The sequence below is a fragment of the Trichophyton benhamiae genome (assembly GCF_000151125.1).
Source record: "Trichophyton benhamiae CBS 112371 chromosome Unknown contig01293.0, whole genome shotgun sequence".
Taxonomy (NCBI): domain Eukaryota; kingdom Fungi; phylum Ascomycota; class Eurotiomycetes; order Onygenales; family Arthrodermataceae; genus Trichophyton; species Trichophyton benhamiae.
The window spans coordinates 203849-229156 of NW_003315113.1; the positions used below are offsets into that span (position 1 = coordinate 203849).

General features: G+C 50.8%; 10 protein-coding genes across 10 annotated transcripts; 3 read left to right on the forward strand and 7 right to left on the reverse strand.

Moving 5' to 3' along the window:
* Positions 1–701: 701 nt before the first annotated feature.
* ARB_04020 (uncharacterized protein) lies at positions 702–1664 on the reverse strand (the record flags this gene model as incomplete). Its single annotated transcript, XM_003017098.1, has 1 exon — positions 702–1664. The coding sequence occupies one exon, from the start codon at positions 1662–1664 to the stop codon at positions 702–704; it is 963 nt and encodes a 320-aa protein (XP_003017144.1).
* Positions 1665–1747: 83 nt separating this feature from the next.
* ARB_04021 (uncharacterized protein) lies at positions 1748–2284 on the reverse strand (the record flags this gene model as incomplete). Its single annotated transcript, XM_003017099.1, has 1 exon — positions 1748–2284. One exon carries the CDS (start codon positions 2282–2284, stop codon positions 1748–1750), a length of 537 nt encoding a protein of 178 aa, XP_003017145.1.
* A 629-nt stretch (positions 2285–2913) lies between these two features.
* Positions 2914–3251, forward strand: ARB_04022 (uncharacterized protein; the record flags this gene model as incomplete). Its single annotated transcript, XM_003017100.1, has 2 exons — positions 2914–3011; positions 3089–3251. 2 exons carry the CDS (start codon positions 2914–2916, stop codon positions 3249–3251), a joined length of 261 nt encoding a protein of 86 aa, XP_003017146.1.
* A 360-nt stretch (positions 3252–3611) lies between these two features.
* ARB_04023 (uncharacterized protein) lies at positions 3612–5144 on the reverse strand (the record flags this gene model as incomplete). Its single annotated transcript, XM_003017101.1, has 1 exon — positions 3612–5144. The coding sequence occupies one exon, from the start codon at positions 5142–5144 to the stop codon at positions 3612–3614; it is 1533 nt and encodes a 510-aa protein (XP_003017147.1).
* A 321-nt stretch (positions 5145–5465) lies between these two features.
* Positions 5466–7416, reverse strand: ARB_04024 (uncharacterized protein; the record flags this gene model as incomplete). The annotated part of the gene is made up of 4 exons (XM_003017102.1): positions 5466–6100; positions 6187–6619; positions 6685–7065; positions 7141–7416. 4 exons carry the CDS (start codon positions 7414–7416, stop codon positions 5466–5468), a joined length of 1725 nt encoding a protein of 574 aa, XP_003017148.1.
* A 976-nt stretch (positions 7417–8392) lies between these two features.
* ARB_04025 (uncharacterized protein) lies at positions 8393–8659 on the reverse strand (the record flags this gene model as incomplete). Its single annotated transcript, XM_003017103.1, has 1 exon — positions 8393–8659. The coding sequence occupies one exon, from the start codon at positions 8657–8659 to the stop codon at positions 8393–8395; it is 267 nt and encodes an 88-aa protein (XP_003017149.1).
* Positions 8660–8956: 297 nt separating this feature from the next.
* Positions 8957–11968, reverse strand: ARB_04026 (uncharacterized protein; the record flags this gene model as incomplete). Its single annotated transcript, XM_003017104.1, has 8 exons — positions 8957–9097; positions 9157–9693; positions 9751–9788; positions 9928–10854; positions 10920–11053; positions 11103–11409; positions 11599–11703; positions 11875–11968. 8 exons carry the CDS (start codon positions 11966–11968, stop codon positions 8957–8959), a joined length of 2283 nt encoding a protein of 760 aa, XP_003017150.1.
* Positions 11969–13519: 1551 nt separating this feature from the next.
* On the forward strand, positions 13520–14228 carry ARB_04027 (uncharacterized protein; the record flags this gene model as incomplete). The annotated part of the gene is made up of 3 exons (XM_003017105.1): positions 13520–13625; positions 13753–13872; positions 14053–14228. The coding sequence occupies 3 exons, from the start codon at positions 13520–13522 to the stop codon at positions 14226–14228; spliced, it is 402 nt and encodes a 133-aa protein (XP_003017151.1).
* Positions 14229–14650: 422 nt separating this feature from the next.
* Positions 14651–20161, forward strand: ARB_04028 (uncharacterized protein; the record flags this gene model as incomplete). Its single annotated transcript, XM_003017106.1, has 2 exons — positions 14651–19354; positions 19406–20161. 2 exons carry the CDS (start codon positions 14651–14653, stop codon positions 20159–20161), a joined length of 5460 nt encoding a protein of 1819 aa, XP_003017152.1.
* Positions 20162–21086: 925 nt separating this feature from the next.
* On the reverse strand, positions 21087–24623 carry ARB_04029 (uncharacterized protein; the record flags this gene model as incomplete). The annotated part of the gene is made up of 3 exons (XM_003017107.1): positions 21087–23325; positions 23380–23731; positions 23801–24623. 3 exons carry the CDS (start codon positions 24621–24623, stop codon positions 21087–21089), a joined length of 3414 nt encoding a protein of 1137 aa, XP_003017153.1.
* Between the last annotated feature and the right edge of the window lie 685 nt (positions 24624–25308).

The following is a 25308-nucleotide window of genomic DNA, read 5'->3' on the forward strand; positions in this document are numbered from 1 at the left end:
GTTTATGGAGAAGAAATGAAGAAGAGGATGTGGTATATACTCCGTGCTCGCAGTTAATGTACGTCCGAGTTTCCTCTTTGGGATTTACTACAGGATTATGTAAGATGCCAATCCATAGTTATCAAAAAAAAGGGACACCTTGGCATCATTTGCCCGAGAGAGAGAGAGAGAGAGAGAGATCTACTCTAGTATGCTACCAGCAGGAGGAGTATTGAGGATCAGATAAGAATAGCCCGCCGCCTCCGTCAAATAACAAGAACAAGCCTCGATTCGTGGCAGCCCATCTAGAGCCGAAGAGTATAACCCGGTTTACCAAACATTTACGAGCCAATGCACACAACCCGTCTGCCAGCCAAATCCCACCTCGGCAACAATATAAAAGAGAAGGCGAAAGAGAATAGGGTAGAAGGTAGATATAGAGAGAGAAAAGACACCGTGTGAATGAAAAAGTAAGCCCATTTTTTCAAAACGCCAGGACACTCTTGTACAACAAAGTGGTTCAAGCTCAACACAAACACCACAAGCTGAAAATGCAAGGAAGAAAACACCGAGAAGAAAAAGAACATTCGTGTCGTAGAACACACAAAGCGCCATCCTCCAAGTTTTCTAGGGAAATGTTATAGATAGTTAAAAAGGATGTTGGGTTTTTTGTCGTTTGTGCGGCTATCCTTCATATTATGGGTTTGAGTTTGCTTCTTATCTTAGGATCGTGGGTGGAAATTCGCATATGCACCGGTTCCAGGGGTTATGCTACCTGTCTGACGGCCGGGAGTTTGATGGCTGTTCAACGCTGCGTGGCCTGTGTTCGGAGTACTAGGTGTTCCTGCGGCAGAGTACATAACAGTTCCATTAGGACCGGGGGTTTGGAGGGGCTGATTACCAGGATAGAAAGGCACGGCAGCAATCTGGCCATTGAGCCCCCAGATCTGACCGGAATATTTGGATCCATCGATGTTTCCGTTGAATACAAGCTGTCTGATTTTCCAGAAAATCTCACCGGTGACGAGGGAGTCCGAACCGGCTTGGTGGGCAATACCTACTCGCTTGACTCCTAGCTCATCAGCGATGTCCTGAAGGCCGGACTTCTGGCCAAGGTTGGCTATAATCTGGGCTGCAGCATGGGTTAGTGGAGATCCATTGGCGGTTTGATTCCGGCCGGCGTGTTTCATGAGGTATTTTATATCAAAGAGTGAAGGGAAGAATATGTTGAGGAGTTTGTGAAAGTCCTTCTCGTCATCCGGCAGGGGCTTGCACAGCATAATCTTCATGAGATAGCCAAAATCGTATCCGGAGTGGAAAGAGATCCAGTGAACGTCATCAAGCAGGACGAGCCCAGAGCTCATAAGCAAGGCTCCAAAGTCTAGCGGGTCGATGCCGTTCTTTTCGTGGAGAGAAAAGTCGATACCAGCCTTGGCCAGCATGCTAGTAGATTCCTGAGCGTACATGTCGTTTTCGAGAGAGAACTTGAAGTTAAATTGCCAGGTACACGGTGCGGGTACCAGGACGCCATTATACCCTTCTGAATTCGCATGCGTGGCCGTAACTGGAGGAACTTCCCCGTCCTCGGAGAAGAGGGTGATTCCGAGCTGTATCATCTTTAAGAGGTCAACATTACACCGTAGAGTCTGGTAGTGGTAGTCTGCTTTTGTGGTAAAGGTGCCCATGGGCCGGGCGACTATGCCTGGGAACTCCGTGTCCTAGACGCTGTTAGCCACCGCCGACTAACAGTAAGAAGTCACTTTTTTGCTTATGAGGGGGATGGATGGGCTACCATGCTGATGTATGGGTATTTCTCTACTAATGACCGTAGCATGGCCATTTCCTGCGCCAGGTTGTGCTTCCAGACATCACGTATCCTCGATTTGACGGCGTTACTCTTGGTGTCCATGGTGAGGCGACCGTCATGGCCGAGATGAACCTGCTGGACTTGGTGCTGTTGTAGTTGTTGTTGCGCCTGTTGCTGTTGCTGTTGTTGCTGCATTTGAGCACCCCTTACAAACCCCATCTGTGCGGCATGGCTGGCGAGTCCGGTGCCACTCCCGTCGCCCAGCACCCCCGCGCCCGCTCCGGTAGGGAAGCCGGCAACTCCAATACCATTGGCACCGGGTATACTGAAGGGATTGATGCTTGACTGGGGGTTGCTGGGCCCGAATCCGGGGTGTCCGCCCAGCGAGGGAGGGGGCAGGCCGGCGTTGGACTGCGGGTGCCCAGCGTGGTGCTGGGTCTGCTGCTGCTGCTGCTGCTGAAGATGTGCTTGCTGGAGGTGAGGGAAAGGGGCCGTCATGCCCGAAGGGCCATAACGGTTGACCGGCGGCGGCATCGATGCTACGAAGCGCGAGATGTATCACTGCGTGAGGGGGGTGAGGAGGTCGAAAGGAGCATCAGGATGTGAGCGAGCGGTTGGCCAAGCACCAGGCACCTCAACCCTGCGCTGTCTGCTCGCAGTATCGTTACTCCGGTGGTGTCTCCCGGCGTGTCTCCTGGGTCCGGCCGTCTGCGTGCTGTCGCTGTCTCCTGGCGTTCAGTTGTCTGCTGGCAGTCCGTCGTCGTCGTCGTTGTCGTCGTTGCTGGCTCTTGCTGGCTCGTCGCTGTCGCCGTCGTCGTTCTTTTCTGCGTCTTCGTCGTCTTCAGCTTCGAGCTTCGCCAAGCCCCGTTACCGCATCCGGTTAGAAGCTCCCGCGGCCAACATATCGAACTTCACTGAATTTCGACGACGGCCGAACTTTGGACTTCCTGCAAACCAGACCGACCACGCCAGACACGCCGGCATCGAGCCTCAATTGACCTGCTGCTGCGTCTGGAGCACAATAGCGGGCTTACTGTGGACAGCGGACTGCAAAAATTTAGACTAGCTGGACGACCGTCGACTTCTTTTTGTGGCATTATTTGTTAAACCCCTCCGCCTACGACGAGATGGCGCCTCCAAACCCAACCGGCTTCGACATGAAGACCTTCAAGGCTGCGGCCTCTCCTACATCAGAATGGGCGCTAAGGGATCCATGGAAGCGACAGTACGTTTGGCCAACTGCTTGTGTTTCTTCGCCACATTTTGGTTCAGGTTTGGAGCTAACTTGGAATGTTTGTACAGTGAGGCATGGAGATACACAGGCCCATTCTCCCGATGGAACAGATTCAAGACCGGCTTCCCAGGCCTCGGAATTGCGACGGTTGCCTTTGCCATATACTGCGGATACGAGTATGCGTTCCTGAATGACAACCATCACGGCCACAAGGAAGAGGGTCACCATTGAAGTCCATCGACAGCAGGAAACAAGATGCAAAGAAACAAATGCAATTCAAAAGGTCGATTTGAACGTCCAGAAACCAAACAGACTTTATAGAGCTACCCGCGGGAACCCCCTTTTTATATCTTGGAACGGAGGCTGAGATTCGGACTCCAAGAGTCGTTGTACATATTCTACTGAAAGGCGCAAATGGGAACAACAACTTTGTACTATTGAGTCCTTGCTTTTTTCTTATTGCCTGATTTATGTACGGCTAACCTACTTTTTCACTTTTCATATTCACATCAGGTCTATGCTGGTCCGTTATGCTGAAAAGAGAAATAACCCATCTGCCACAATTCTTCATTTCCATAGATGTAACACCCCTTACTCTTCAAATACAAGAGCTATACCATCATCACCGGCAGTGACTATCCGTCTGCCTTCCTTATCTCCCTGTACAAAGCCTAATATGCCACCAGACTGTTCTCCCTCTTCATTCTCAGATACGCCAACATGACCTCTCCATTCTTTCAAAAGTCCATGGCCGGCAGCTACAGTGCCGCCGCGGGTATCCCATCGTCTTACCACTCCATCCATTCCGACGGAGGTAAGTAACCATGGTCTGCCGGATGATGTACCAGCAGAGGCAGTATTGGTCTCGCAGTGAACGAATTCAACCTTCACCACAGCTGTTTCTTCATGGGCTCCACGGATATGTCGTCTAACAGCGAATCTATGCGCAACGTCAAACAGGGCAATGGACCCATCCACTGAGCCAGCTGCGAGGAGGTTCAGCGGAGGAGAGGAGAAAGACAGGGACTCGATGCCGTCTGACTGAGCTTGGAGAGAGGCAAGAAGAGTGCCAGCCCCAGAACCACTAGCTGCACCGGCGCCTCCTTTACCTTTAACCTTGGACTTTGCAGATGTATCTGTCAAACGAGGGAGTCCAACGACCTTGATATGACCTTCTGCACCACCAACGACAGCAAATGCGCCCGAAGGCGAGATGGCAACCGAATATAATCCCCCTTCCACAGCGAATCTCTGGTCCTGGACCGTCAACGCAACAACCGACTGCGTACCGGCAGAAGCAGTAACTCCAGCAGCAGCCGCAGCCCCAAACACATCATACACGTAAAAGCTACCTTCTTCAGAGACGGTAGCCAGCAATTGTCCGTCCGGAGTCCATGCGCCAGCAGTACAAGGCGCTGTATGTTGGAAATAGGTAGCCACTATCGTCAACGGTTCTGCGGCCTCCTCACTTGCATCCACACGGTACACCCATACACTGCCATCACTGGCACCGATAGCAACCACATTCTTTGTTTGCTCATCGTCGCCGGCCTTACTTGACGGACAAGTAGCGATCCAGTTAATCTCCTCGACTTCCTGCGACTCGGCCAGGAACTGCCATGCCCTGCCCGCCAGGTTCTCACTTGTATCCTTCCAGGCACGTAGTTTCCCATCCAGACCAGCAGTGATCACATATTCACCCCTTGGAGCAGTAAAGCACACGGCGTTTACCGAGTCCTTGTGTCCGTCTAAATGCGCTATGACGGGGAGGGATTCTCTCTCTTTACTTTGCTGTGGTGTTGTCTCGTAGCTCTTCGGCAGCAGCGGTTTCTCGGCCGCAGCAGCCTGGCTGGAGTCGAATATGTATGCGGTATCATCTCCGGAGCCCGTTATTATGATTTCAGGGTGGATTGGGTGCTGCGCAATGCAGAATATCGAGTCTGTATGCTTGTCGAAGTGTGCGGCGGAGTCGTTCTCGAGCAGTAGCTCTTCGTCCTCTTCCTCCATCGGGTGGTCATCGTCGACCTGGACTATCTCTTCTGCGTCTGCATCGTCTATGAACTCTTCCTCCATGTGCTCTCCATGGTCCTCGTCCATCGGATCTTGTTGCTGGCGCTCCGGCATCTTGTCCTTCGATATTTAGGTATTGCTTTGCGATAGAATTTTGGTTGGAGGGGCGAGACGAGGGGCAGTTCGGAGCAGAGGGATAACTAGCTATAAATCAACGGAATATATATCACGATAGCTCTAAAAAGATTTATCTGAAGAGGAAATTCAGAGTATCACAGACGACATTAAGTATTTGTAGCTTTCTTGAAAATAAAGTGGACGGAAGAAGTTGGTAGAAGGTTTGTATTCACAGTGCCGTTGATTATAAATATGACAGTCTACGCTGACAAAAATCACTATCAAGACCAACTATGTGCCTATGTAAAGTGAGAAAATCTACAACTTCGCCTTCGCCTTCTGTCGAGCCTCCTTCTCGCGGTCTCGGAGCAGACGACGAAGGATCTTGCCGCTGGGACTCTTGGGAATGACATCTATGAACTCGACGCCGCCCTTCAGCCACTTGTGCCGGGCCTTGTGCTCTTCCACAAACTGCTGGATCGACTTGATGACAGCCGCATCGTCTTTGCCGGCAGCAGAGGGCCCCTTAACGACAAAGGCCTTGGGCAGTTCTCCAGCCCGCTCGTCGGGTACGGGGATGACAGCACAGTCGGCAACGTCAAGGTGAGAGAGGACGTGAGCTTCGAGCTCAGCCGGTGCAACTTGCATTCCCTTGACCTTGATCAGCTCTTTTATCCGGTCGACGATGAAGAGATGCTCTGTTCCCTTGGGGGAGACTCGGAAGACTACTTCGTCTCCCGTACGCATCCAGCCGTCCTGGAATGTCTCTGCGGTGGCCTTTTGGTTGTTCAGGTAGCCTAGGACCACGGTAGGGGAGCGGACGACCAGTTCTCCTGGCTGGTCGTAGCCGGTTAATTCGACGCCTTCCGGGGAGACGACTTTTGCTTCAAAGCCAGGGAGGAGACAGCCAGATGAGCCCAGCCAGGTGTCGTAGATGCTTGTGGATGAGACCACTGTGCAAGTTTCAGTAAGACCTGCATACAATGCGATGTTAGTGTATCTGTTTGAGAATAGGTCAAGGGGTTCATTCAGGGCCTACCGTATCCCTGTTTTATAGCCCAGGACGGCTTCCAGGCCTGTAGCTCTTCTGCTGTCTCCTTGCCCAGTGGTGCGGCTCCCGTGAAAATGGAAGAGACACTGGAGAGATCTACTTTGTCACAAACTGCCTTGTTTCGCAGCATTGCAATGATGATTGGGGGCACTAGGAACAATGTGTTGATCTTATACTTTGCAATGGCTCCCAGGTACTGAGCCATGTCGAACTTGGGCAGGACAACCAGAGAGTCTCCTCGATAGGACCCAGCATGGCACAGGACAACGAGCGCATAGATGTGGCTCTGAGGCAGCAGGCCCAGGCTGACCACCGTAGCTGAACCTCCCCTTTTAACACGGGCCTCTCGTTCTGGCTGCTCTTTGATCCTGATCTGCATGGTATTTGCAATGACATTCCTATGCGAGATCATCACACCTTTCTATACATAAGGAGTATTAGTTGGCTGTCGATACAAGAGTATTTCGAGAGATTTAATATACATACCGGAAGACCAGACGTACCGCTGGAATAGCACAGGAAGGCCGTCTGCTTAGCAGCTTGACCAGGTCTCCATTTGGCCCTCTCAACCGGTGGAAGCGAGTATCCCTCCGTGATGAGCTGCTCCAACGTCTTGAAGCCTGCGGGTGTCTTCGCTGAGCCAGTAAATTCAGCAGGCAGGTCAATGATATACACCCGGCTCCTGGGTATCCCAGCCTTTTCAGCAGCTTCCAATGCACTTGGCAAGGAGGGTAGACAGGTGAACAAGGCCTTGCAGCGAGAATCTACCAGCTGATGGGCGAGCTCTGGCGCAGAGTAAGCTGCGTTGGCCGCGCTCACGATGCCAGACAGCCGATGCACCGCCCAGCAGAGAACCAAGTAGTCGATCTATCATTCAGTCAGCCAACTCTTGTCTTTCAACACGAACACTAATAGCAAAAATTGAAGACAGCCATGGCTTACCGAGTTGAAGCTGTAGATGCCCACGACCTTCTCCCACTCCGTCCCCTGATTCGGATGCCAGCCGAACTCCCTTGCCAGCGCGCGGGAGAGTACATCAACGCGCTCCGCGACCTGGGATATCGAGTATGTCCTGCCCGTGAGGCCGCAGACAAACGGATCTCTCGACTCCGCGAACGGCATGCGACCGTTGGCCTCGTCCAGGATGAAGTCGCATATTGGTATATCATCAGGGACCTTGGGCAGCTTCCCAGCGCTGGCAGGCGGATAAAACACCATCTGGCCGGCTCAGTAAATCAACTAGTTAGCTAATTAACCAGCAGCAACAGAAAGCAAGGCCTGTGTATTCCCCTGCTCTCGTGGACGCTGTAGGAGTGGACTCTTGAATATATATATATAGCTCTGCTGTCGCCGCAACCCCGGCCAGCCTCCACCAGGGTTCGCTTCTCCACGCGCCTGGCCCGGCCAACTGGCGCCCGAGCCGAGCCTTAACCGAGGCTGCGGCGTCAACTGGCTGTGACTTCGACAACGACTTCGGCGATAAGATTTCTACTTGGTTTCATCAGCTTGATGTCTACCCGGTAGAAGATGTAGCTACTCGTGTCTCTCGAGTACTCCGAGGTTTTCCGGCCAGCCCCCAAAATACAGAATGACTGGATGCTTTTCCGTGGAGATGAATATTCATGCCAGAAGCCAGTCAATCGAGACGTTAATCTCGTCCATCATTGGCCTACAGCAGCTGAGTTATTGACTGATTTGGGGGTAAGGCGCTGACCTGATGGCTCAGGAATAAAAAAGAGAAAAAATATATTCTATAATTTATTGTAGCTCGAGTACGAGTATACAAGCATAACGAAGGGAAAATCCTTATCCTTGCCGGGATTTAGTAGCTTTTATAGCTAACTATACCCTACTATAACTTAAGAGAGGTTTCTCCTAGCTAATAGTATTGGCGAGGCTTTAGATATTAGCAAATAATATGAGATTGCGCAGGCTGCCACCGATTCCAATCTGCATATCTGGCTTACTCGCGCAACTGTGCCTGTAAGTCGATGTTATTCGGTTCTTCTATCCAGACCGAGCATTTGTTGACTTGACCACCTGTTGTTGACAAGTGTATTGTTGGCCCTGGAAGTATGCTTGATAGGTGACGGAGGCGGAAACTCTGCCAACTGGAGCAGGCATGTTGGAGAACCAGTCAAAGCTTGAAGGGATAACAGAGTGATACAGAGATAGAAAAGGAAACCCGAAGCCGTCAGAAGAGGAGTCGTCTCTTGAATGCTGTGGTGCAGAGGCGCAAAGAGGGGGAGCAAAAGAGCAGCAGAGAAGACAACGGTGTGGAGGGCAGTCCTTGCGTGGTTCGTTCAGGGACAGGCTTATCAAAAGGTACCAAGGGGTTGAAAGCTCTATGACCATGGCTGCAGTTTGTCTTCCATTTGACTCGATATTGAAGCTGCTTCTTCCGGCCGGTAATTCGGGGGTTCAAGATTTCCTCCACTTCCCATTCTTCCTCACCCACCATCTATAATTTCCGGGGGTAGGGGGTCGTTGCGAGCTTTTGGTAATTTTTCGGGGGCAAAAACGTCGTGGTAGCGGTGTTCAATAGCTCTTTATTCCCTGTGTATGATATGCTGCTTCAATCAATGCATGCCATTTAGTGAGTGCTCTGCAGAAGATAGGCCAGTAGCTGCTCTGACCTGTAAAAGACGCGCAGATTTTAATAATTTCCTTTGTATACCATGAATGGTGGGTGGGTACCATCTCAATGGTCCCTTTCTGAAATTTTCGATAGAATACTGGATAGAGCAAGTCATTGTCTTCAAGTCTCATCTCCATCGTATTCGAACTCCGGGATCGGGTCATAATCGCCCTTCCAATGCTCTGACGCGGGTACCTGGTCTGGCATCACGTACCGAGCAGTAAGAGCAAATCGAAGTCTACCGGACGGAATAACCGAGTGCTACAATTACGGTAAGCATTGGTCCCAATATGCACCAAAGCAGAGGTTTAGTGACTTACCTCATAGTACTTTTGTAGATCCGGTCCATGCATCACAGCCAGGTCGCCATGGTTAAGCGCCATCGTACACATCGGAGGCGCCTCTCTTCTAGACGTGGGCAGAGCTTGTCGAGCAGCCAAGTACTGTTCTGAAGTTATTTCTTTGGCATTGAACTTCCGTGCAAGCTCGGCTCTTGCTTCTTCGTTTGCGCAGCCTGGGAGGACAGGATCGTGCTGCAGATATACCTTGTCCTTGCCATCTCTCTTGCGGAAGCCATTGTAGTACTCGTCCTTCATACGTATGAGCATGGTTGCCGGAGCCCCGAGTGAAAGGGTAGCTATTGTTGGGCCTAGAGACGATTCGCCGTCATCATGGTACCCAATCGACATGTCCTCGAAGTATCCAAGAGCAAGGAGCTCATTGGGCATTTGGAAGGCATTAGCGTCCACTGTATGCCGTGTGGCCCATTTTAGACGCTCGAGAGCACTGATAATAACCGGCGGAGCGGTGTTAAATGGTCGAGAGTCCACGCTCACGATATACTTATATGGCATTCCCTATAAACATGGTATTAGATATAGAATATATAGTAGTTGAGGCTAGGGAAAGCCTACATAGTTGACAGCGAAGTGAGAAGTCAGAGTTCCAGCGACTAGATGGAGGATTAAATAGTTAGCATTTGTGACCGAATAACTTTAGCATATTGAATACGGACAGATCCAGGCTTTGTCTTTGGATATGTCTCAATTTTTGTTTGCTCCCTGCATGTTGGTACCAATACGGGGAGATACATTCAAGCTTTCCAAGAGAAGGAATCGAAGAAGAAAGAATAGGATGAAAGAATGAAAGGAGAAACCTACCAACACAAGGAGAGATTGGGTATCGTCTGAGACCTAGATCTTCACGTTGCATCAGGCTGAAGAGGTCATCAGGCCCACCGGGACGGCTGTTTACCGTTCGGTTAGCTGCAAAATGGGTCACTATGCCGGCACCCGGAAGGACAAAAGTGTCCTTTCGGTAATTCTTCATGTACTGAATCATTGGCATTGAGCTGATATCCTTAGGAACAGTTGGCAGTCTGTGACCAGATGGGCTCATCTCCAAATCAGGCAGTACGGATCGTAACGAGACATGGTTCATAGGTGGGCTGTATTGAAATCCACATCCGGCTGTCGAACATTCCCATCGCCTCCAATGGATTCTGGCAATACACGCTCTACACTGCGGGCAAACGATGCCCTTCCATGCCATTCGTGTGCCGGTGACATCCGTTTGATCATTGGAGAAAGTTGAAAGGAGGTCCGGTACCAAGCTGCAAGGAGGTAGGACAACATTCTTTGGTTTGGACCGCTTTGTGAGAAACTCAGGGGCAAACGTGAGCTGGGATGGCGGCAGTGATCCTTCCATCTTCCAGAATTCGGCACACTGCGGGTTAAGACACATCCAGCCTTGAGCAAACACTTGAGCGGTCCCAATTGAGCAAGAGAGGCAGATAGGATCTGGGGCTGGAGTTACAGACTCGCGTTGTTCAAGGGGGACAGGGTCAGGAGAACCCTTGGGAGACCACCAGCTTTTTGTCGCGAGGCTGATCTTTTCGAAGCGCATCTGAGCGCCCTTCTGCTTTCCGACTTGCTCGAACCAGATATCTGTGATTCTGAAGAAGTCCAAGACATTGAAATTGTACGGGACCTTGGTGCGACAGTCCGCGTTCTTGGCCCCTATCTTGCATGTTAGATAGGGGGGACATATAAAGGAGTATATCGATTGAAATTTTTAGCTTTACCTAGTATGAGGCCAACAGGGATCTCGAGCCTCATAGAGTTGATGAGGGAGCGAAGAATAGGCCCGTTCGGATCATGGTCTTTGCTCATGACCAGCTTGCCTTCCTTCGTCTTCTTGCATGAGCCGCCCCTTTTTCTGAATTAGAGCCAATCTCGCCTCTGTGCTGGGTCAAGAGATAACTTACACTCTGGTGATGACCACCTCATCGTCTATGTATGATCTATCACCGCAGTCTCCATCAATGAGTACACCGCGGCAGATGTTGTCAAGGTAGTAGCAACCTCCCTGTACAGAATGGAACCAGGGAAGAGCATCTCCAAGAACAACTCGGTCCTCAGCCCACACTGGAGGTTGACCGTGAGGTTCCAGCAGCTCATCTTTGAGTACTGGAACAACGATCTCAGCCTGTCCAGCTTGGGACTCGCAGCCATCTTTCTCAGTAGAAGAACGGCTACTGGATCCGGATTTAGCCCAAGAGAGCAACGTGTTGGCTACGGCATATTAGTCAGTAAACATCCTAACGTGCCGTATATCAGGCTTTGAAATCCAAAGAGGGTGGTTTGTGGTCGTGGTTGTGGCTGTGGTGGTATCTAAAGGGGGATGTAAATATTTTGCTTTCACAAAAGGGGTAGTTGGTTAATTTCTTTTCTCTAGACAGCCAACAGGACATTGTGGCACACGTGATATCGCTTGTTTTCCTATGGTATATTGAAAGAAATAGAGGAATAAGGACATCAAGTGAGAGTAAGTGAGGACAAGTAATGGTATCTCATAAGGAGTCTTCCCTGTTCAAATTCCAACATGCCTTCCTAATAGCAATACAATAGTAAGGTGGGTATACAGCCAATAACCAATAACTAGTATATGCAGACGTGGCTTATAAAAATATCGATAGGTAGATATATCAAGGGACGATGGCCAAAAATATCAGTAATACATGGCAATGTATGACATACCCTGGAGTAGTGTCTTCCTCTGGGAAGCTCTGGTCCTTCGAGTGACCCCAACACGACCAACGACCTTTAGTACGTCGTTCTTGGTTTCAACCATGACTCCAAAGACAGCTGGACCCGTATACGGCAATACAGGGATATCTTTGAGGCAGCGGGAGGATTGTTCCAACAAGGGTACCTTTGAGATAGCAGGGGAATTGTTCCAACAGGGATAGTTGCAATAAAGGAAGTAAAGTATTGAGCAGTGTATACCGGAACCTTTCTGAGGAATGCGAGGTTGGGCTTGTCGACTTTCTCAGTGGGTAGGAAAGAGGAAAAAGGGCAGGATTCCCCCGGGGGAATAGCGACTTAAATAGAGCAGCCAGGTAGCCTCTTACCCTCCTTCACGGAGGGGATATTCACCTCGAATCGTAAATGCTGCTTTTTCGTCGACGGTGAAGCTCAATCTCGGTATGAAAGCAGCAAGTGAAATCGAATTCACAGATAGGGGTGTGAAAAACACCAGAAAGCCGAATAATCACAAAATAGTGAAATGTAAATGCCTCTCTGTAGTAAGAGCTTTCCACTCATGTTTGTGTGTCTCATGCACACCGTCAAGTTTTTCGTATAGAGTGAATGATAAGTTTAATCAAAACACCACCGTATAAACATGAAGTAGCTGTTGGAGCATAGAAGTCAGTCGCTGAAATAGGTGATATAGGTTATGGGATAGACTGACTGGTATATTCTCCTGGGAAAAGCTTGAGAGCGAGGAGAAGGTAAGGAGTAAAGGTGAGATTGTAACCCCCGATGCGATGGTATATGTAACTTCTTCCAAGGCAAAGTATTACCATATAAGAAGGTTGTGGTGTACTGTATTGTGGACTCAGCCTCAAGGGTGCGTAGTATGTTATGTATTCTGCAACCCCGGCAGCAGCACCGACAGACGGTAGGGGTAAAGTTGAGAATGAGCCCCTCTACCCGATGGTATAAGATATGCTATCTTCTTCCAAGGCGAAATACTACCATATAAGAGTGTTGCGATGCACTGCAGTGTAGACGCCGCCAGAAGGATGCTGGGGCAATTTATATGGATGGCCATGCAGCGATATCATCGATAGGCAAAAGACGTGAGCATCCGTACTCTGATGCCGTCATAGACAACAAGGCGACTTTGCCGAATAACTCAACCAGAGTCCAAGTTGAAGCCATTCCATGGAACGGTTGCTTATATCAAGAACTTTAACCATGACTGCGTAAAAGGTGCCAGCTTCGGATATGGTGGTACTGCTGGTGCTGTTATTGTTGAAAGCATTGATATCCCCGAGTTCTCCTAAAGGAAATACAGGTGAAGTGGGGGATAATTAACGATATAATAGCCACGACAGTATGTGGTGTTGATAGAGGGCCTGGCCCCCGGAGGATATCCGGATCCCCTCCAGTACACAGGCTGCGAGTGCCAGAGACCGAACCAAGGGACGTACCACATGGTGTATATATGTCGAAGTCGGTAGTCTGCTAACGGAAGAGTCGTAGGCAGGAGGTGGAGATGAGTTTTAGGTATCGTATGAGCATATTTCAAAGTATGACGGAGGAGTATCTTAGGAAATGGAAGAATATCTTGGGAAATGGAAGAATATCTTAGGGAATGGAGGAATAATCTTGGGAAATGGAGGAATATCTTAGGGAAAGGAGGAGGATGGTGATAAGAAAGGAAGAAGAAAGGAAGAGGAAGAAGAAGAGAAACGACGGCCCTTTTATAGACAAATTTCCAGGTCCAGGCTAATTCTACGGTGACTGAGGCCCAGCTGCAAGAGGAATAGGGGGTCAGGGGGGAAGCCAGCAGTGATTCGTCTCATGCATTAACTGTTGGTAAACATGGCTCTGGAGGAGGATAAACAGTGAAAGATGAGACGGACAGTGAAGATATAAGACGGAATCCACAGGCATTAACTGCTGGAGACAGTGACTCTGCTGCTTCTTTCTTTGCAGGCAGTGAAAGAGACAGTGAAAGGGGACTCGGTCAGGGGTAGTCATTGAATACCGATATTGACTGTGACGCCTTGAAGGAAGACTCGATCATGGTCTGTAGTCACCATCACTGTCTCTATCACTGTCTCTACCACTGTCTCTGCAATAGATACAGCCCGTAGATAGGTAGTCAATATCAAGCCGTCGACTGGCATGGCTTTTCTCCTGTAGTTAGCAGACACCTCCTGGTCGAGACAACAGACGACTCCTCTACTACTATCACCATCTTGATCTTCTTCTTCATCATCATCACTATCATCGTCTTCTTCATCATCGTCTTATCATCGTCGTCGTCGTCGTCGTCTCTTCAATGTCGTCCGCTTCAACGTCTTCAACGTCCTCGCTGACTAAGCTCCCGCCCCAAAACGATCTCAGCTTCGACGGCCGCAAAAAAAAAAGCGACGTCGAAGGCGAGCATCAACAAGCATCAACCAGCATCAACTGCGCCCTCGCTGTCGTCTCTTCTCGTCCGGCCGAAGCAGCGATGCTGTCCCTGGCCGCGGCCCTCGCTCGATAGTCTCCTTGCTGCACCAAATCGTCCGCTCGTTACCCGTCAAGCCGCCGCTTTCTTTCTTTTTCCCGCGCGCACCAACGCATAGTTAACTACTTACCCCCCCCCCGGCACCTCCACGACCACCGCCCATGTCCTGGCCGCCGTCTTGCGTCTCGAGATCGATCGCCTTGGACGGTGTACGCGGGCAGGCTGACCGAGGCCGGCTCGTCCATAGAGGAGTAGAACGCAGAACGCAGAGCGAGAGACTCGCCGACGATGTCTGACCAGGAAAACCGCCCGCCTCGCGCCTATCCGCCGCTGTCTGCCGCTGTGTCGCATGGCCCGTCTCAGCCTCATGTCCACCACGGCCAGCAAGGAACCGCTGCCCAAGCTCCCTCCCAGCAGCAGCACTACGCCTCCCAGTATCCAACGGGGCCTCATCTCGCCAGCCAGAAGCCGCCGCCGCCGCACGCCCAGATGCAACGGTCTCCCAGCTACCAGGCCGGCGACGACACCGGGTACTTCGACTCCAGGGCTGCTGCTCCTGTTGCTGCCGGCGGAGGAGCAGGATCAGCATACCCGTACCATGACGGTCGCGGCGGCAGCCTCCATGGGTCTCACTCCAGCAACTTCGGCTCCAGGCATTCGCAGCACTCCACCGTAAGCCAGACATCCTCCCACGGCTCCTCTGCCATGTCGGGATACCAGCACCAGTACCAGGGGCCCAACACACCCTCTCCGGGCCAGCAGCAGCCGTCATACAATCCCCAGCAATTCTCGCAGCAGCAGCAGCAGCAGCAGCAGCCTCCTCCCACGCCGCAGCAGGCTGGCTACAATCCACAGGTCTTCTCGCAGTTCTCCAGCCAGCAACCGCATCATCAGCCCTACAATCCTGCTGCGTACCAGTCCTCGCCCTCGGTGGGTTCATTCCAGTTGTCTCCCGCTGGAAATTGGTCTACAGGCACTCCAGTGCAGACCTCGTATCCTTCTACCTCGCCATCCTTCTTCCCGCCGTCTCATGCTGTGCCTACTTCGCCGGATCCCATGTCGGCTCGCCCGCTGGACACGTACAATGACTACTCTCTCCCATACGGCAACAACACAACCCACCACCACCCAACTTACCCTCCAATGCCGTCTCAGAGTGTTGCTGCCACTCCTGTGTCTGCGCACCCTTCTTCATACTCGTCCTATAATTATCCTTCCTCAAATCACTCCCAGTCAACGACAGTTAGCTATGGCACCGAGGCCACAAACGACCGTATCCGGAGATACTCTTCCGCCAAACCTCCAGCGCAAACTCCGGATTACCAGTACATGCCAAACCCGCCCACCCATGGCTCGGTTCATCACGATGCAGGGTACAGGACTGCTTCCAGACATGCCTCCTATCCAGCAAGCCCCCAACCCCCGCCCCCTCCAGCTCACCAAAACTCCCAGTCCACTTCCCCAAGGCGTACGGATACACTCACCCGTCATCCACAGGCTCGGCCGCTGCCCGGTCCACCGACTGAATCCGAAGGACGAAATGGTCGTGAACAGATAGAGCCGAGCTACGATGACATTATCAAACAGGTAGAGGCTGCTGTCATGGAAGGGAGACCGGATACCACTCGCAGACACAGTTCACGGGCGAGACGACCGCTTCCACAACAGCCTCCCATCCAGGAATCAGACGATGGTGCTTATCCGACTTCTGCTGTTTCGCCCGGTGTACAGCTCTTACCAGATGAAGTACAGACCCACACCAATGGAGGCAATATCAGCTCTACCGGGACAGGACAGTACGTCAATTACAATGCCTACAGTGACGACAGTGATGCAGAAGTGGCCGCTGGGCTGGAGGCACTTCGAGTAGCTGAGGAGGAGGAGGCCGCCATGCGTGCAAGGCGAAATACGCATACTTCTACCACCAGCTCGTTCGGTTACCAGCATCAGGAACCACCACCACCTCCTCCTGCCCAAAACCAGCAGCACCATGGAGAGTCCAGTAGCGACAGTGACTTTGCTCTCCATGACATTGGCCTCTATGGTGGCGGATACAGCGCCGACGTGCACTACGGAGAGGATGCTTTAATGCACGGGGTGAGAACCAGCTCCCAGCCAGATGGCAGAGGGAGCATCCCCAATCAATATGACTACCCAAGCATCGACCAAGATTCCATACATCCTTTCCCGGAGATCGAGCCCACTGCCAGGGTCGACACCGTCGGAACTGGCGGACTCTCAGAACCTTCAGCTTATCGCCGCATGAGCTTTGAAAACGGGGATGAAGCGGCTCTCAGACGACCATCGTCCGCCACAAGCTCCCTTAGCGACCTACCCGGAGAAGGGGAACCTCAAGACCTGTTCTTCCACCCTGGAATGAGCTCTAGACCCCTACCGCCCCCACCTGTCCCGGTTGCTACCCAAAACCTTCTTCCTCACCTAATGCCCGCAGGCACATACCGCTCCAGCGAACATACCGGCCAAATACCCCTAGACCACTACCATATGCCACCCTATCCAACTTCCCCGGACACATATTCCTATTCCAATTCTACCTCTGCCGTGCCTCGCTCAACGTCATTATCAGACCATACAAACACGCATAAGTCCGCAGATGCAATCATTCGCTCCAAGACGGACGCCGACAGGGCTAAATCTAAACAAGCTGCCTATGACTCCTCCCTGTCAACCCCATCAGTCACCCTTGACCTCCCGGTTCTACCGGCGGGCAAGCGGAAGAAGTTCCATCCAGGTAAACTGTCCAGTGAACAGTTCCGCAAGTGCACAGAGCCATGGGCCATTAGTGCTATTGTGGCTTGGATAAGAGATCTAGCTGAGGACGAGGCGGATCTAAAGGAGCATTCAATTGTCGACGCAATCGTTGCCTTACTCACACACAAAGTGCCCACGATGAACACTGCCGACGCCGAAACTCTCAGCGACAGAGTTGTTAAGAGCATGTTTGCAGCAGGAGCACTGATCAAAGACGAGGAATGGGTGAAATTCGGGCCAGGGACATTGTCTGGTGTCCTGTGGCAGATCACCGGCCAGGGATGCTATTCCTCCCGTTTACATAACCAAGAATATGACATCTTCGGACGATGTTATTCCCATCACTGCATGAGGACTTTGAAGAAAATCAACTTGAAAATGGTGGAAGCGCAGAAAAAGGCCGAAGATTGGGCGACCTTCTATAAAATTGGCAAGGAAGTCTTCTCAAACCACTCTAAAAAGGAGATTGACCGCCAAAACAACCTTCACGAAATCGTCACCACAGAAGATTCATATATTGCACAGCTCGATGTTCTGCGGACACTCTATAGGGATACCCTTGCTACTGCACAGCCATCCGTCATCAATCCCAAACGTCTCGATAGATTCCTCAGGGACGTCTTTGGGAAAGTTGATGCGGTGAAGAGGGTGAATGAAGAATACCTACTGGCTCAGCTGAAGTACAGGCAAAAAGAGCAGGGTCCCTTCATTGTTGGCTTCAGTGACATTTTCCGAGAGTGGATTCGAAAGGCCAAAGCAGCCTACATTGAATATGCGGCAACATTCCCCAATGCTAATTACCTTGTACGTCGGGAAGCTGAATCGAACATGCTCTTCCGCTCTTTCTTGAACCAGGCCCGTGAGAACAGGTTATCCAACAGATTAAGTTGGGACACGTACTTAAAGGCCCCTATCACACGTATCCAGCGTTATACACTGCTTCTCAACACCGTCTACAAGAATATGGAAAAAGATTCAGAAGAGAAATCCAATCTGCTGCAGGCTATTGAGGAAATCAAGCTTGTCGCCTTGGACTGTGACAACAAAGTCGGAGAAATGACCAAGAAGATGGATCTTAAGGAGCTAGGCGCTAAGCTGCAGCTGAGACCGGAGATGAAGTCTATCGTCGAGCTCAATCTGGAACACCTTGGGCGCGAAATCATATACCAAGGAGACCTGCAGCGACCGAGGACAAAGAGGTTCAACTGGGTCGATATCCGAGCCATTCTCTTCGACCATTACCTTGTCTTGGCGAAGATAGTCATCCACAGAGATGCCGCTGGCATAAAGCATGAGATGTTTGATGTCTCTAAACTGCCTATTCCCATGGACCTTCTCACTTTGGTCAGCACCAATGATGATCCGGTAGTCAGGTCAGCAGTCAAGGGTATTGCACCCGCTAATCCGCGGGCTGGGGCCCCAACCGGTCTAGCCCACGCTGCAACCGCACCGCAAATAACTTCTCCCACCCCAGGTGCAGCCGGCAGATCAGTAACCACCACTGTCCTGGAAAACTCCCGAGACGAGAAGATCCTCTATCCCTTCAGAATCAAGCATCTCGGAAAACGCGATGTTTACGTTCTGTACGCCCCAACGGCCCAATCACGACAGGATTGGTGTGAGAAGATCTACGAAGCAAAGACCAAACACGCTGCTGCTCTCTATGCTCAGAATGCAGAACCATTTAGACTGCGTGTCCTATCAGACTCGGCCTTTGCTTACTCGGACCAAGCCGTTCCTCCTAAGAGTGCAGTTATCAAGGGAACCCCCCTTGACAGAGCCATCAGAGAAGTTGAGAAGAAGTATGAACGAAACTTATCTCGACCGTTACCCGTTTGCAGAGCGGCTGTCAATTGTGCAACTGTATTCCAGCAGCCTCCAGGGAAAATGATGTGTGCCGTCGGTACGGACTATGGCGTGTATATCTCTGCGTATGATGATCCTCGAGGATGGACAAAGGGGATTTCAATGTTGCGTGTTACGCAGATTTCTGTGTTTGAGGAATTTAATCTCTTCCTCTTGATTTCTGACAAGTCCTTGATCGGGTATCATTTGGACTCAATTTGTCCCGTCAATGGCGCTGTGCAGCCTGACTCGCAACGACGCGCACCACAAAAGCTGTCTGGGAACCGAGAAGTAGGCTTTTTTGCCGCTGGGCGCATGAAGGATAGGGCATTGGTATTCTACAAGAAGAGAGACGGCATTTCCTCGACTTTCAAGGTATGTTCGCATCCATGACTATTTCTCCAATACACTCACTAACGACCCTAGGTATTGGAGCCTGTTCTTCAAAAATCGTCATCAAGCCGTTCTCGTTTCCTGTCCCGACGAGGCCAAACCGAGTTCTTCCGCGAGTATGATGAATTCTATATACCCGCCGAGAGTTATGGAATCAACTTGTTCCATACGTCCCTTGCTATTTCTACGTCCAGAGGCGTTGAAGTCCTTACCCTGGACAAGAAACAGCCCTGGTCTGTCCCTAACCTGAAATCCGAACAAGCCGACGTCCAATCTCACCTCACCAGCATCGCAAACAGAGTAAAAGACCTCCGACCCCTCGGAATGTTCCGTCTCAGCGACAGCGAATTCCTTGTCGTTTTCCAGGAATGTGCTGTATATGTCAATAAACACGGAGACGTCAGCCGGAGCGTGGTCATGGAGTTCGTTGGCATTGCTCATGCAGCCTGTCTATGTGGGAAGTTCCTACTCCTCTTCAACGAAGACTTCGTCGAAGTCCGCAACGCAATGAACGGCCGTCTTCGACAAGTCATTGCCGGACGAAACGTCACGCTCTTAGACGATGGCGGTAACGGCAACAGTGGAATCGACCAACATACCAACGCGGTAGGTGGTTCGAATTTCAACGAAGCAGCTTCCACACCCACTGGTACGGGACGCAATGGTCTCGGGATCTCCACTGGATTCGGCACTATTTCCCGCACAGTCAAGATCTGCATGCAGCATCCAGAACGTGAAAGAAGCCAAATCGTACTGGAACTTTTAGAAAATGAGGGACAGAAAGATTAGTTTTGCTTCTAATCCATCTATCTCCCTTTCAGAAACCTTTTGTGCTGTGTCCCTTCCAAGCATATTAAACGTTTACCTTCTTACATAGGTCTATTCTCACAACCTATGGCCCCCTTTACAATTTCTCTGTCGATTTATTCGATTTTGGGCTTTTTTCTCCTTTGCTGGCTACTCCATGTGTACGTTTCACCATCGCAACCAACGCCCTCCCGGATATGCCATTATATGACTGCAAAATCACGACCTCATGATCCTAGACTCTTGTTTTCACCTTCAGGGGTTGGTTGGCTTGGTTGATTGCAAGGCTTAATTGTTTAAAATATTACGGATGATACTTATCAGCCTTAACTATTATTATTATTATTAGCCTGTGTTTGGCTTTTTTGTCGAATTTTTTTGTTTATGCTTTTCGCATGGATATGTTCTTTTGTTTAAATATCCTGCCTTCCCCTTTGGCTTTCTACTTTCAACTCCTCTGTTCGTTTCTTCAATCTAAGATACATTTAAACTTGTATTCCGCTTCGAACAGATTCCCCCTTTAATTCCCTTCTTCAATCTGCACTGTTCTTACTGACATCATACGATGGAGGCTGCACAAGCTGAAGATAAATGAGATATGAATATTCTCTGGAAACTATTGAGGACATCCTCCTATCCACAAGTAACATGGTCAATGATTTAAGACCGACTTGATAAAACCAGGGTCCCTCAAAACAGGCACAAATCAAATCGAAGACGTAAGGAATAGAATAAGAAAAGGTGTATAAACGGTAGTAGGAGAGTTGGATATATCACAGTTCCATCTTGGAAGGGTAATAATTACAAGATGCGCCAGCCATTCACTAATCCTGACATGGTCATGCCAAAAAGCTATCAATCATCAATTAATTTATGTAAATTTCATTAACCCAGAAGCAACAACCTGCTATGACTCGAATTCAACTTTATCAACACTGCAATCTGAAGGCCGTCGGACAAGGGAGCCAGGCGACGGCGACAGCGTTGCCTTGGAAGGATTCGTAGCGCTTCCTTCGGTCTCTGGTCCCTCTCGTTCACGTATACTAGCCACTTCAGCTCCTTCAAGTAAATCGCGATCTCCTTCACGGATAGATGGAGCACGAAGCTTAGACGTATCAGCGTTCCTTCGCTCATAGTAAGCTGCATCGTCATCGTCGTCGTCATCCTCTTCGTCCGCCCTGCCACCGAGAGCGTTCCGTTCCATTTCACGCTGGGCTTCTTCCATCTTCTTGCGGACTTCTGCAGCCATGCGCATGCCGTCTGAGACGATATTATCCAGAACGCCCCTGAGTCCCTTGTGGCCTGGTGGAACTATGCCACCTGATGCGCCGGCAAGGGTGGCGCCTGATGGAGCAGTGGCTGTGCCAGGGGAACGGTTATAGCCGAGATTGGTAAAGGTGGTGAGATTGGAAGAAAGGGATGTAGAGCGCTGGATGGCACTTGTTTCATGAGATGGGCGGTCAGAGAGGTGGAATGATTCAGGGAAATAGCTTTCAAAGAATTGTTCAAGGAGTTCATCTGCGAGGATGACCATGCGGAAGGTCGGGAGTGTGATGTGTAATGGGTGAGCAGGGTCAAGAGCTGCATTTGCTGCTTCAGAGGCTTCTTTGGTAGTGGGAGATAGGGGAGTGGTTGGGGCCTCTTCGCTTGTAGGTTCTAATGATTTCTCTTTCTGGGTTGAGTCTGATTCAGGGGTTGGATGGGACTCGTCATCATCTTCATCGTCTTCATCATCACCTATGCTAAAGGCACCAAGCTTGGACTCCATTTCTGTATGTTCTTGGTTTTGTGGATGGCTGGGATCAGCGTATTCAAAGCAATGTTGGATAAAGTCGCTGACACTGCTGAGAAACTTCTCATCAGCACTCAGCTTAGGCCGGCCTCGTAAGTCTCCTTCTTGGGTTGATGTTGATAACCGATCACTCTCCCCATTGGTTCGGATGTTGATCAGGCCTTCGAACCCCCTTCTGGAAAGGAAAAGGAGGGCCTCCGACATGCGTAATATGCCCTCTCGGTCAACCTGTCCCGTGCCGTCATCGTCGTATAGGTCAAAAAAGTAGTTTATTGTGTTCATTATATCTCTGCCGCCCTTTATTTGAGCCAGGCCATTAACAACGTTCTGTAAGCTGAGACCACCATTGCCATCAACATCCCATTTACGGAACAGCCGTTTTAAGAAATCATGGTCAGCAGGAGCAGGGTATTTTGACCTGTCTGAAGACTTATTTCGGCTTCTTATACTGGCATTTCGATCAGAAGCGGAATCCTTGCGTGGGGGAGAGTCGCTGGTGGCCCATTTGGCAGTGGCTGCAAGAAATTGTCGAAAGCCATCGTAGTCCATAAGCGATGGGCTGGGTCCGAGTCCAACACGGCTAACTTGAGCTTCAACTTTGGGGAGGATAGCAGAGTATCGTGCCGGGTTCTTGCTTCCGGCTTTATTGCGACGCCTCTCTTCTTCTTCTTGCGCCTTTATCTTTTGTTGCCGATCGTATAGAACGTCGTAGAAACGGTCATATGTAGCACCTAGATCATCGAGGCTGAGCTTCTTGCTCTCAGGCCCGAGATTTCTAATAGAAGTCCTCTTGGCAAAATTCTCAATATTGCTCAAGACTGCATCTTTATGCTGAGCTCGTTCCTCCACAATGGTGCTATGTGTTATTCCGGAGAATTCCTTAAAGGCCACGACCATGAGCTCCTGGAAGCGGGTGATGGCACGTAGCTTTGGGTTGTCTGACCGAGGATGGGCAGACTCGTCGAGTCTAGAAAAGTAGGATTTAAGGATGGAGATGAAGGTTCCATCGTCGGTGACGTCGAGCAGCTCTTCTCCGTTAATTCGGAGGATTGCCAACCCGACTTGGAAGAGGACTTTTGGTCCCTCCAGGAAAAAGACATCGAGGACCCTGAATGCAAAGACAAGGGGCATGGAATTGATGTACAGTGAGAGGAACCAAGGAAGGGAGACGACGGATAGCTGAACATCGGACTTGACTAAATGGTCCCATAGAATGGGCATGGTCTTTTCGACGAGGGATTCGAACACCTTCTGATCAAGCAATGTCCCGTACATAGTTGTGGAATAGTAGCCAGGTAATAGCCGGTCACACAGCACGGATAGGAGGAAAAATGCTTGTGCTTCAGACGTATAACTAATGCACCCTTAGTATCAGTGACAGAGGCAAGGAGAAAAATGACGGACTCACATTAGTAGGGCAGCAACGACGATGTTCATTGCTTGACAATACCCTATTTCTTCGTTTATCCAGCTATATGCTGTCAAAACTCTTCTTAACCTGTTGATGCCTTCTTCGCTCTGGAATCCAGGATACTCTGGAAGAGAACGGTTGAGATCCTTCTCAATCTCGTCAATTGCAAGAGACTCACGGCCAGAGAACTTGGCCAGGGTTTCCTCATATAAGTTTGGAGCTCGTAACCGCGAATAGAACGAGCCGGAGCAGATCTCCCATAACTCTCCTCGCAGACGGTTTGGAAGGCCAACCCGGATGAGCTTATGGAACGTAGGCTGCCTTATCATTGTAGCATTGCGTCCGTTTTCTACAAGTCCAGTAAGCGGCCGAAGAAGACAATGTTTCTATACTCCTGGGAAGTTGGACAGCAACGTACCTCTCATGTACTCGCCCCATAATCTCATCTTACTGCGATCTCTCAGTTTCCTGGCATCACCGGGGTATCTAAAGACCAGGCCCAGGCCGGTATCCGGCGGCTCCCTGGTCGTCTCAACCTCTACACCTTCCTTCTTCACCGTCCGAGAGCCAGACAGCATATATTCCGAGTGGCACCCAGCCACAACCTGTCTGAGCCCCTCGACATCCTTCATCCCGTCTCTCAGCCCTCGTTTCAGCCCATCACAGAACCGCTCACAGGCCTGACGCGAGCCATCGAGATGGATTGTAAACTTCTGCACCGGCGTAGGCGTGTCTTTGGCCGGGCTCCCTTTGCTCAGAGCGCCATTCCAAGTGGTGATGGACAGCGAGAAGATGTGGCCATGGCTATTCAGCCTCTCGACCCGACGGATCGCACAGAGGGGTAATGTGAAGCCGTTGCCGGACGGGCCCGTCCCATGCGTCTGTCCCGTAAACGCAGACGAGGCCGAGAAGCTAGAGGACTGCAGGAAGCTCGTCGGCTGCGTAGAGAAGCATATGAAGCGCTCGCTGAGATGCAGGTTGCCTATGTACCGGTTGCCAGAACGGCCAGCGTCCTTGGCTCGTTCGCCATGGGTAGAGCTCGAGGAGGAGTACGGCAGCGGCAGGACAAGCTCGGCAGATATCTCCTGCAGCGGATTCTGGGAGTCAGGCAGCCGGAACTGCTGGCGGAAGAGAGCAGCCTTGGACGGATTGCGATCAGAGGCGGCGGGCGTAGGGAAGCCGAAGTTCGACGGGTCTACCAGCGACTGAGCCTTCTGGACGAGCGACGAGATCTGGAACATAGCTGCAGAATCGGCCGGGCAACTTGCATCTGAGCTGTAATATTATGGAATCGAGACGACCGAGTGTCTCCGTCAGACAGCTATTCTGTTTTGTTTTGTTTTGCTTCGTTCTCGTTCTGCAAAGGAGTGCTGTGGGAGGTATGGATGGAGTCGTAGAGCAGAGTAAGGTAGCTCGTATGTAACTTTTTTGGAACTGCCTGGAGTCGCTGCGCCGATCGCAGACAAAAGGGGGCCCGGCGACAAGGCTAGCAGAAGCGATCGTGAGAAAGGAGACAGGCCACCGAGAGAGGTATCCAGGGCGCGTCAGTCCGACGGGCTTCAGGCAGACATCTCTCTCCGCTGGCTCGGATGAGACTTCTTTTTTGCTGGCGTGCGTGGTTCTCGTACCTGGCGATATCGTGATACAAGCTGGACACCAGATGATGGAACCCCCTCAGGGATCACCACCGAGCCGGCACAACAATCTTCCACGGCCGATTAGTTATCGATTCGAGGGAGGTTAGGTTGCATGGATTGGCTGCGAAGCTGCTCTGACACGCGGCTGAGCGCAAAAAAAGGTGGGCTGTGGAGTGATACGAAGGGCATACGGCGCAGTGACGATCAGGGAGCTTTCTTTTTTGATAGCTAGTTACGGGGCATGTCTACGGCCGGTCATAAGTTGTACGAAGCAGAAAGCGGGACAAAG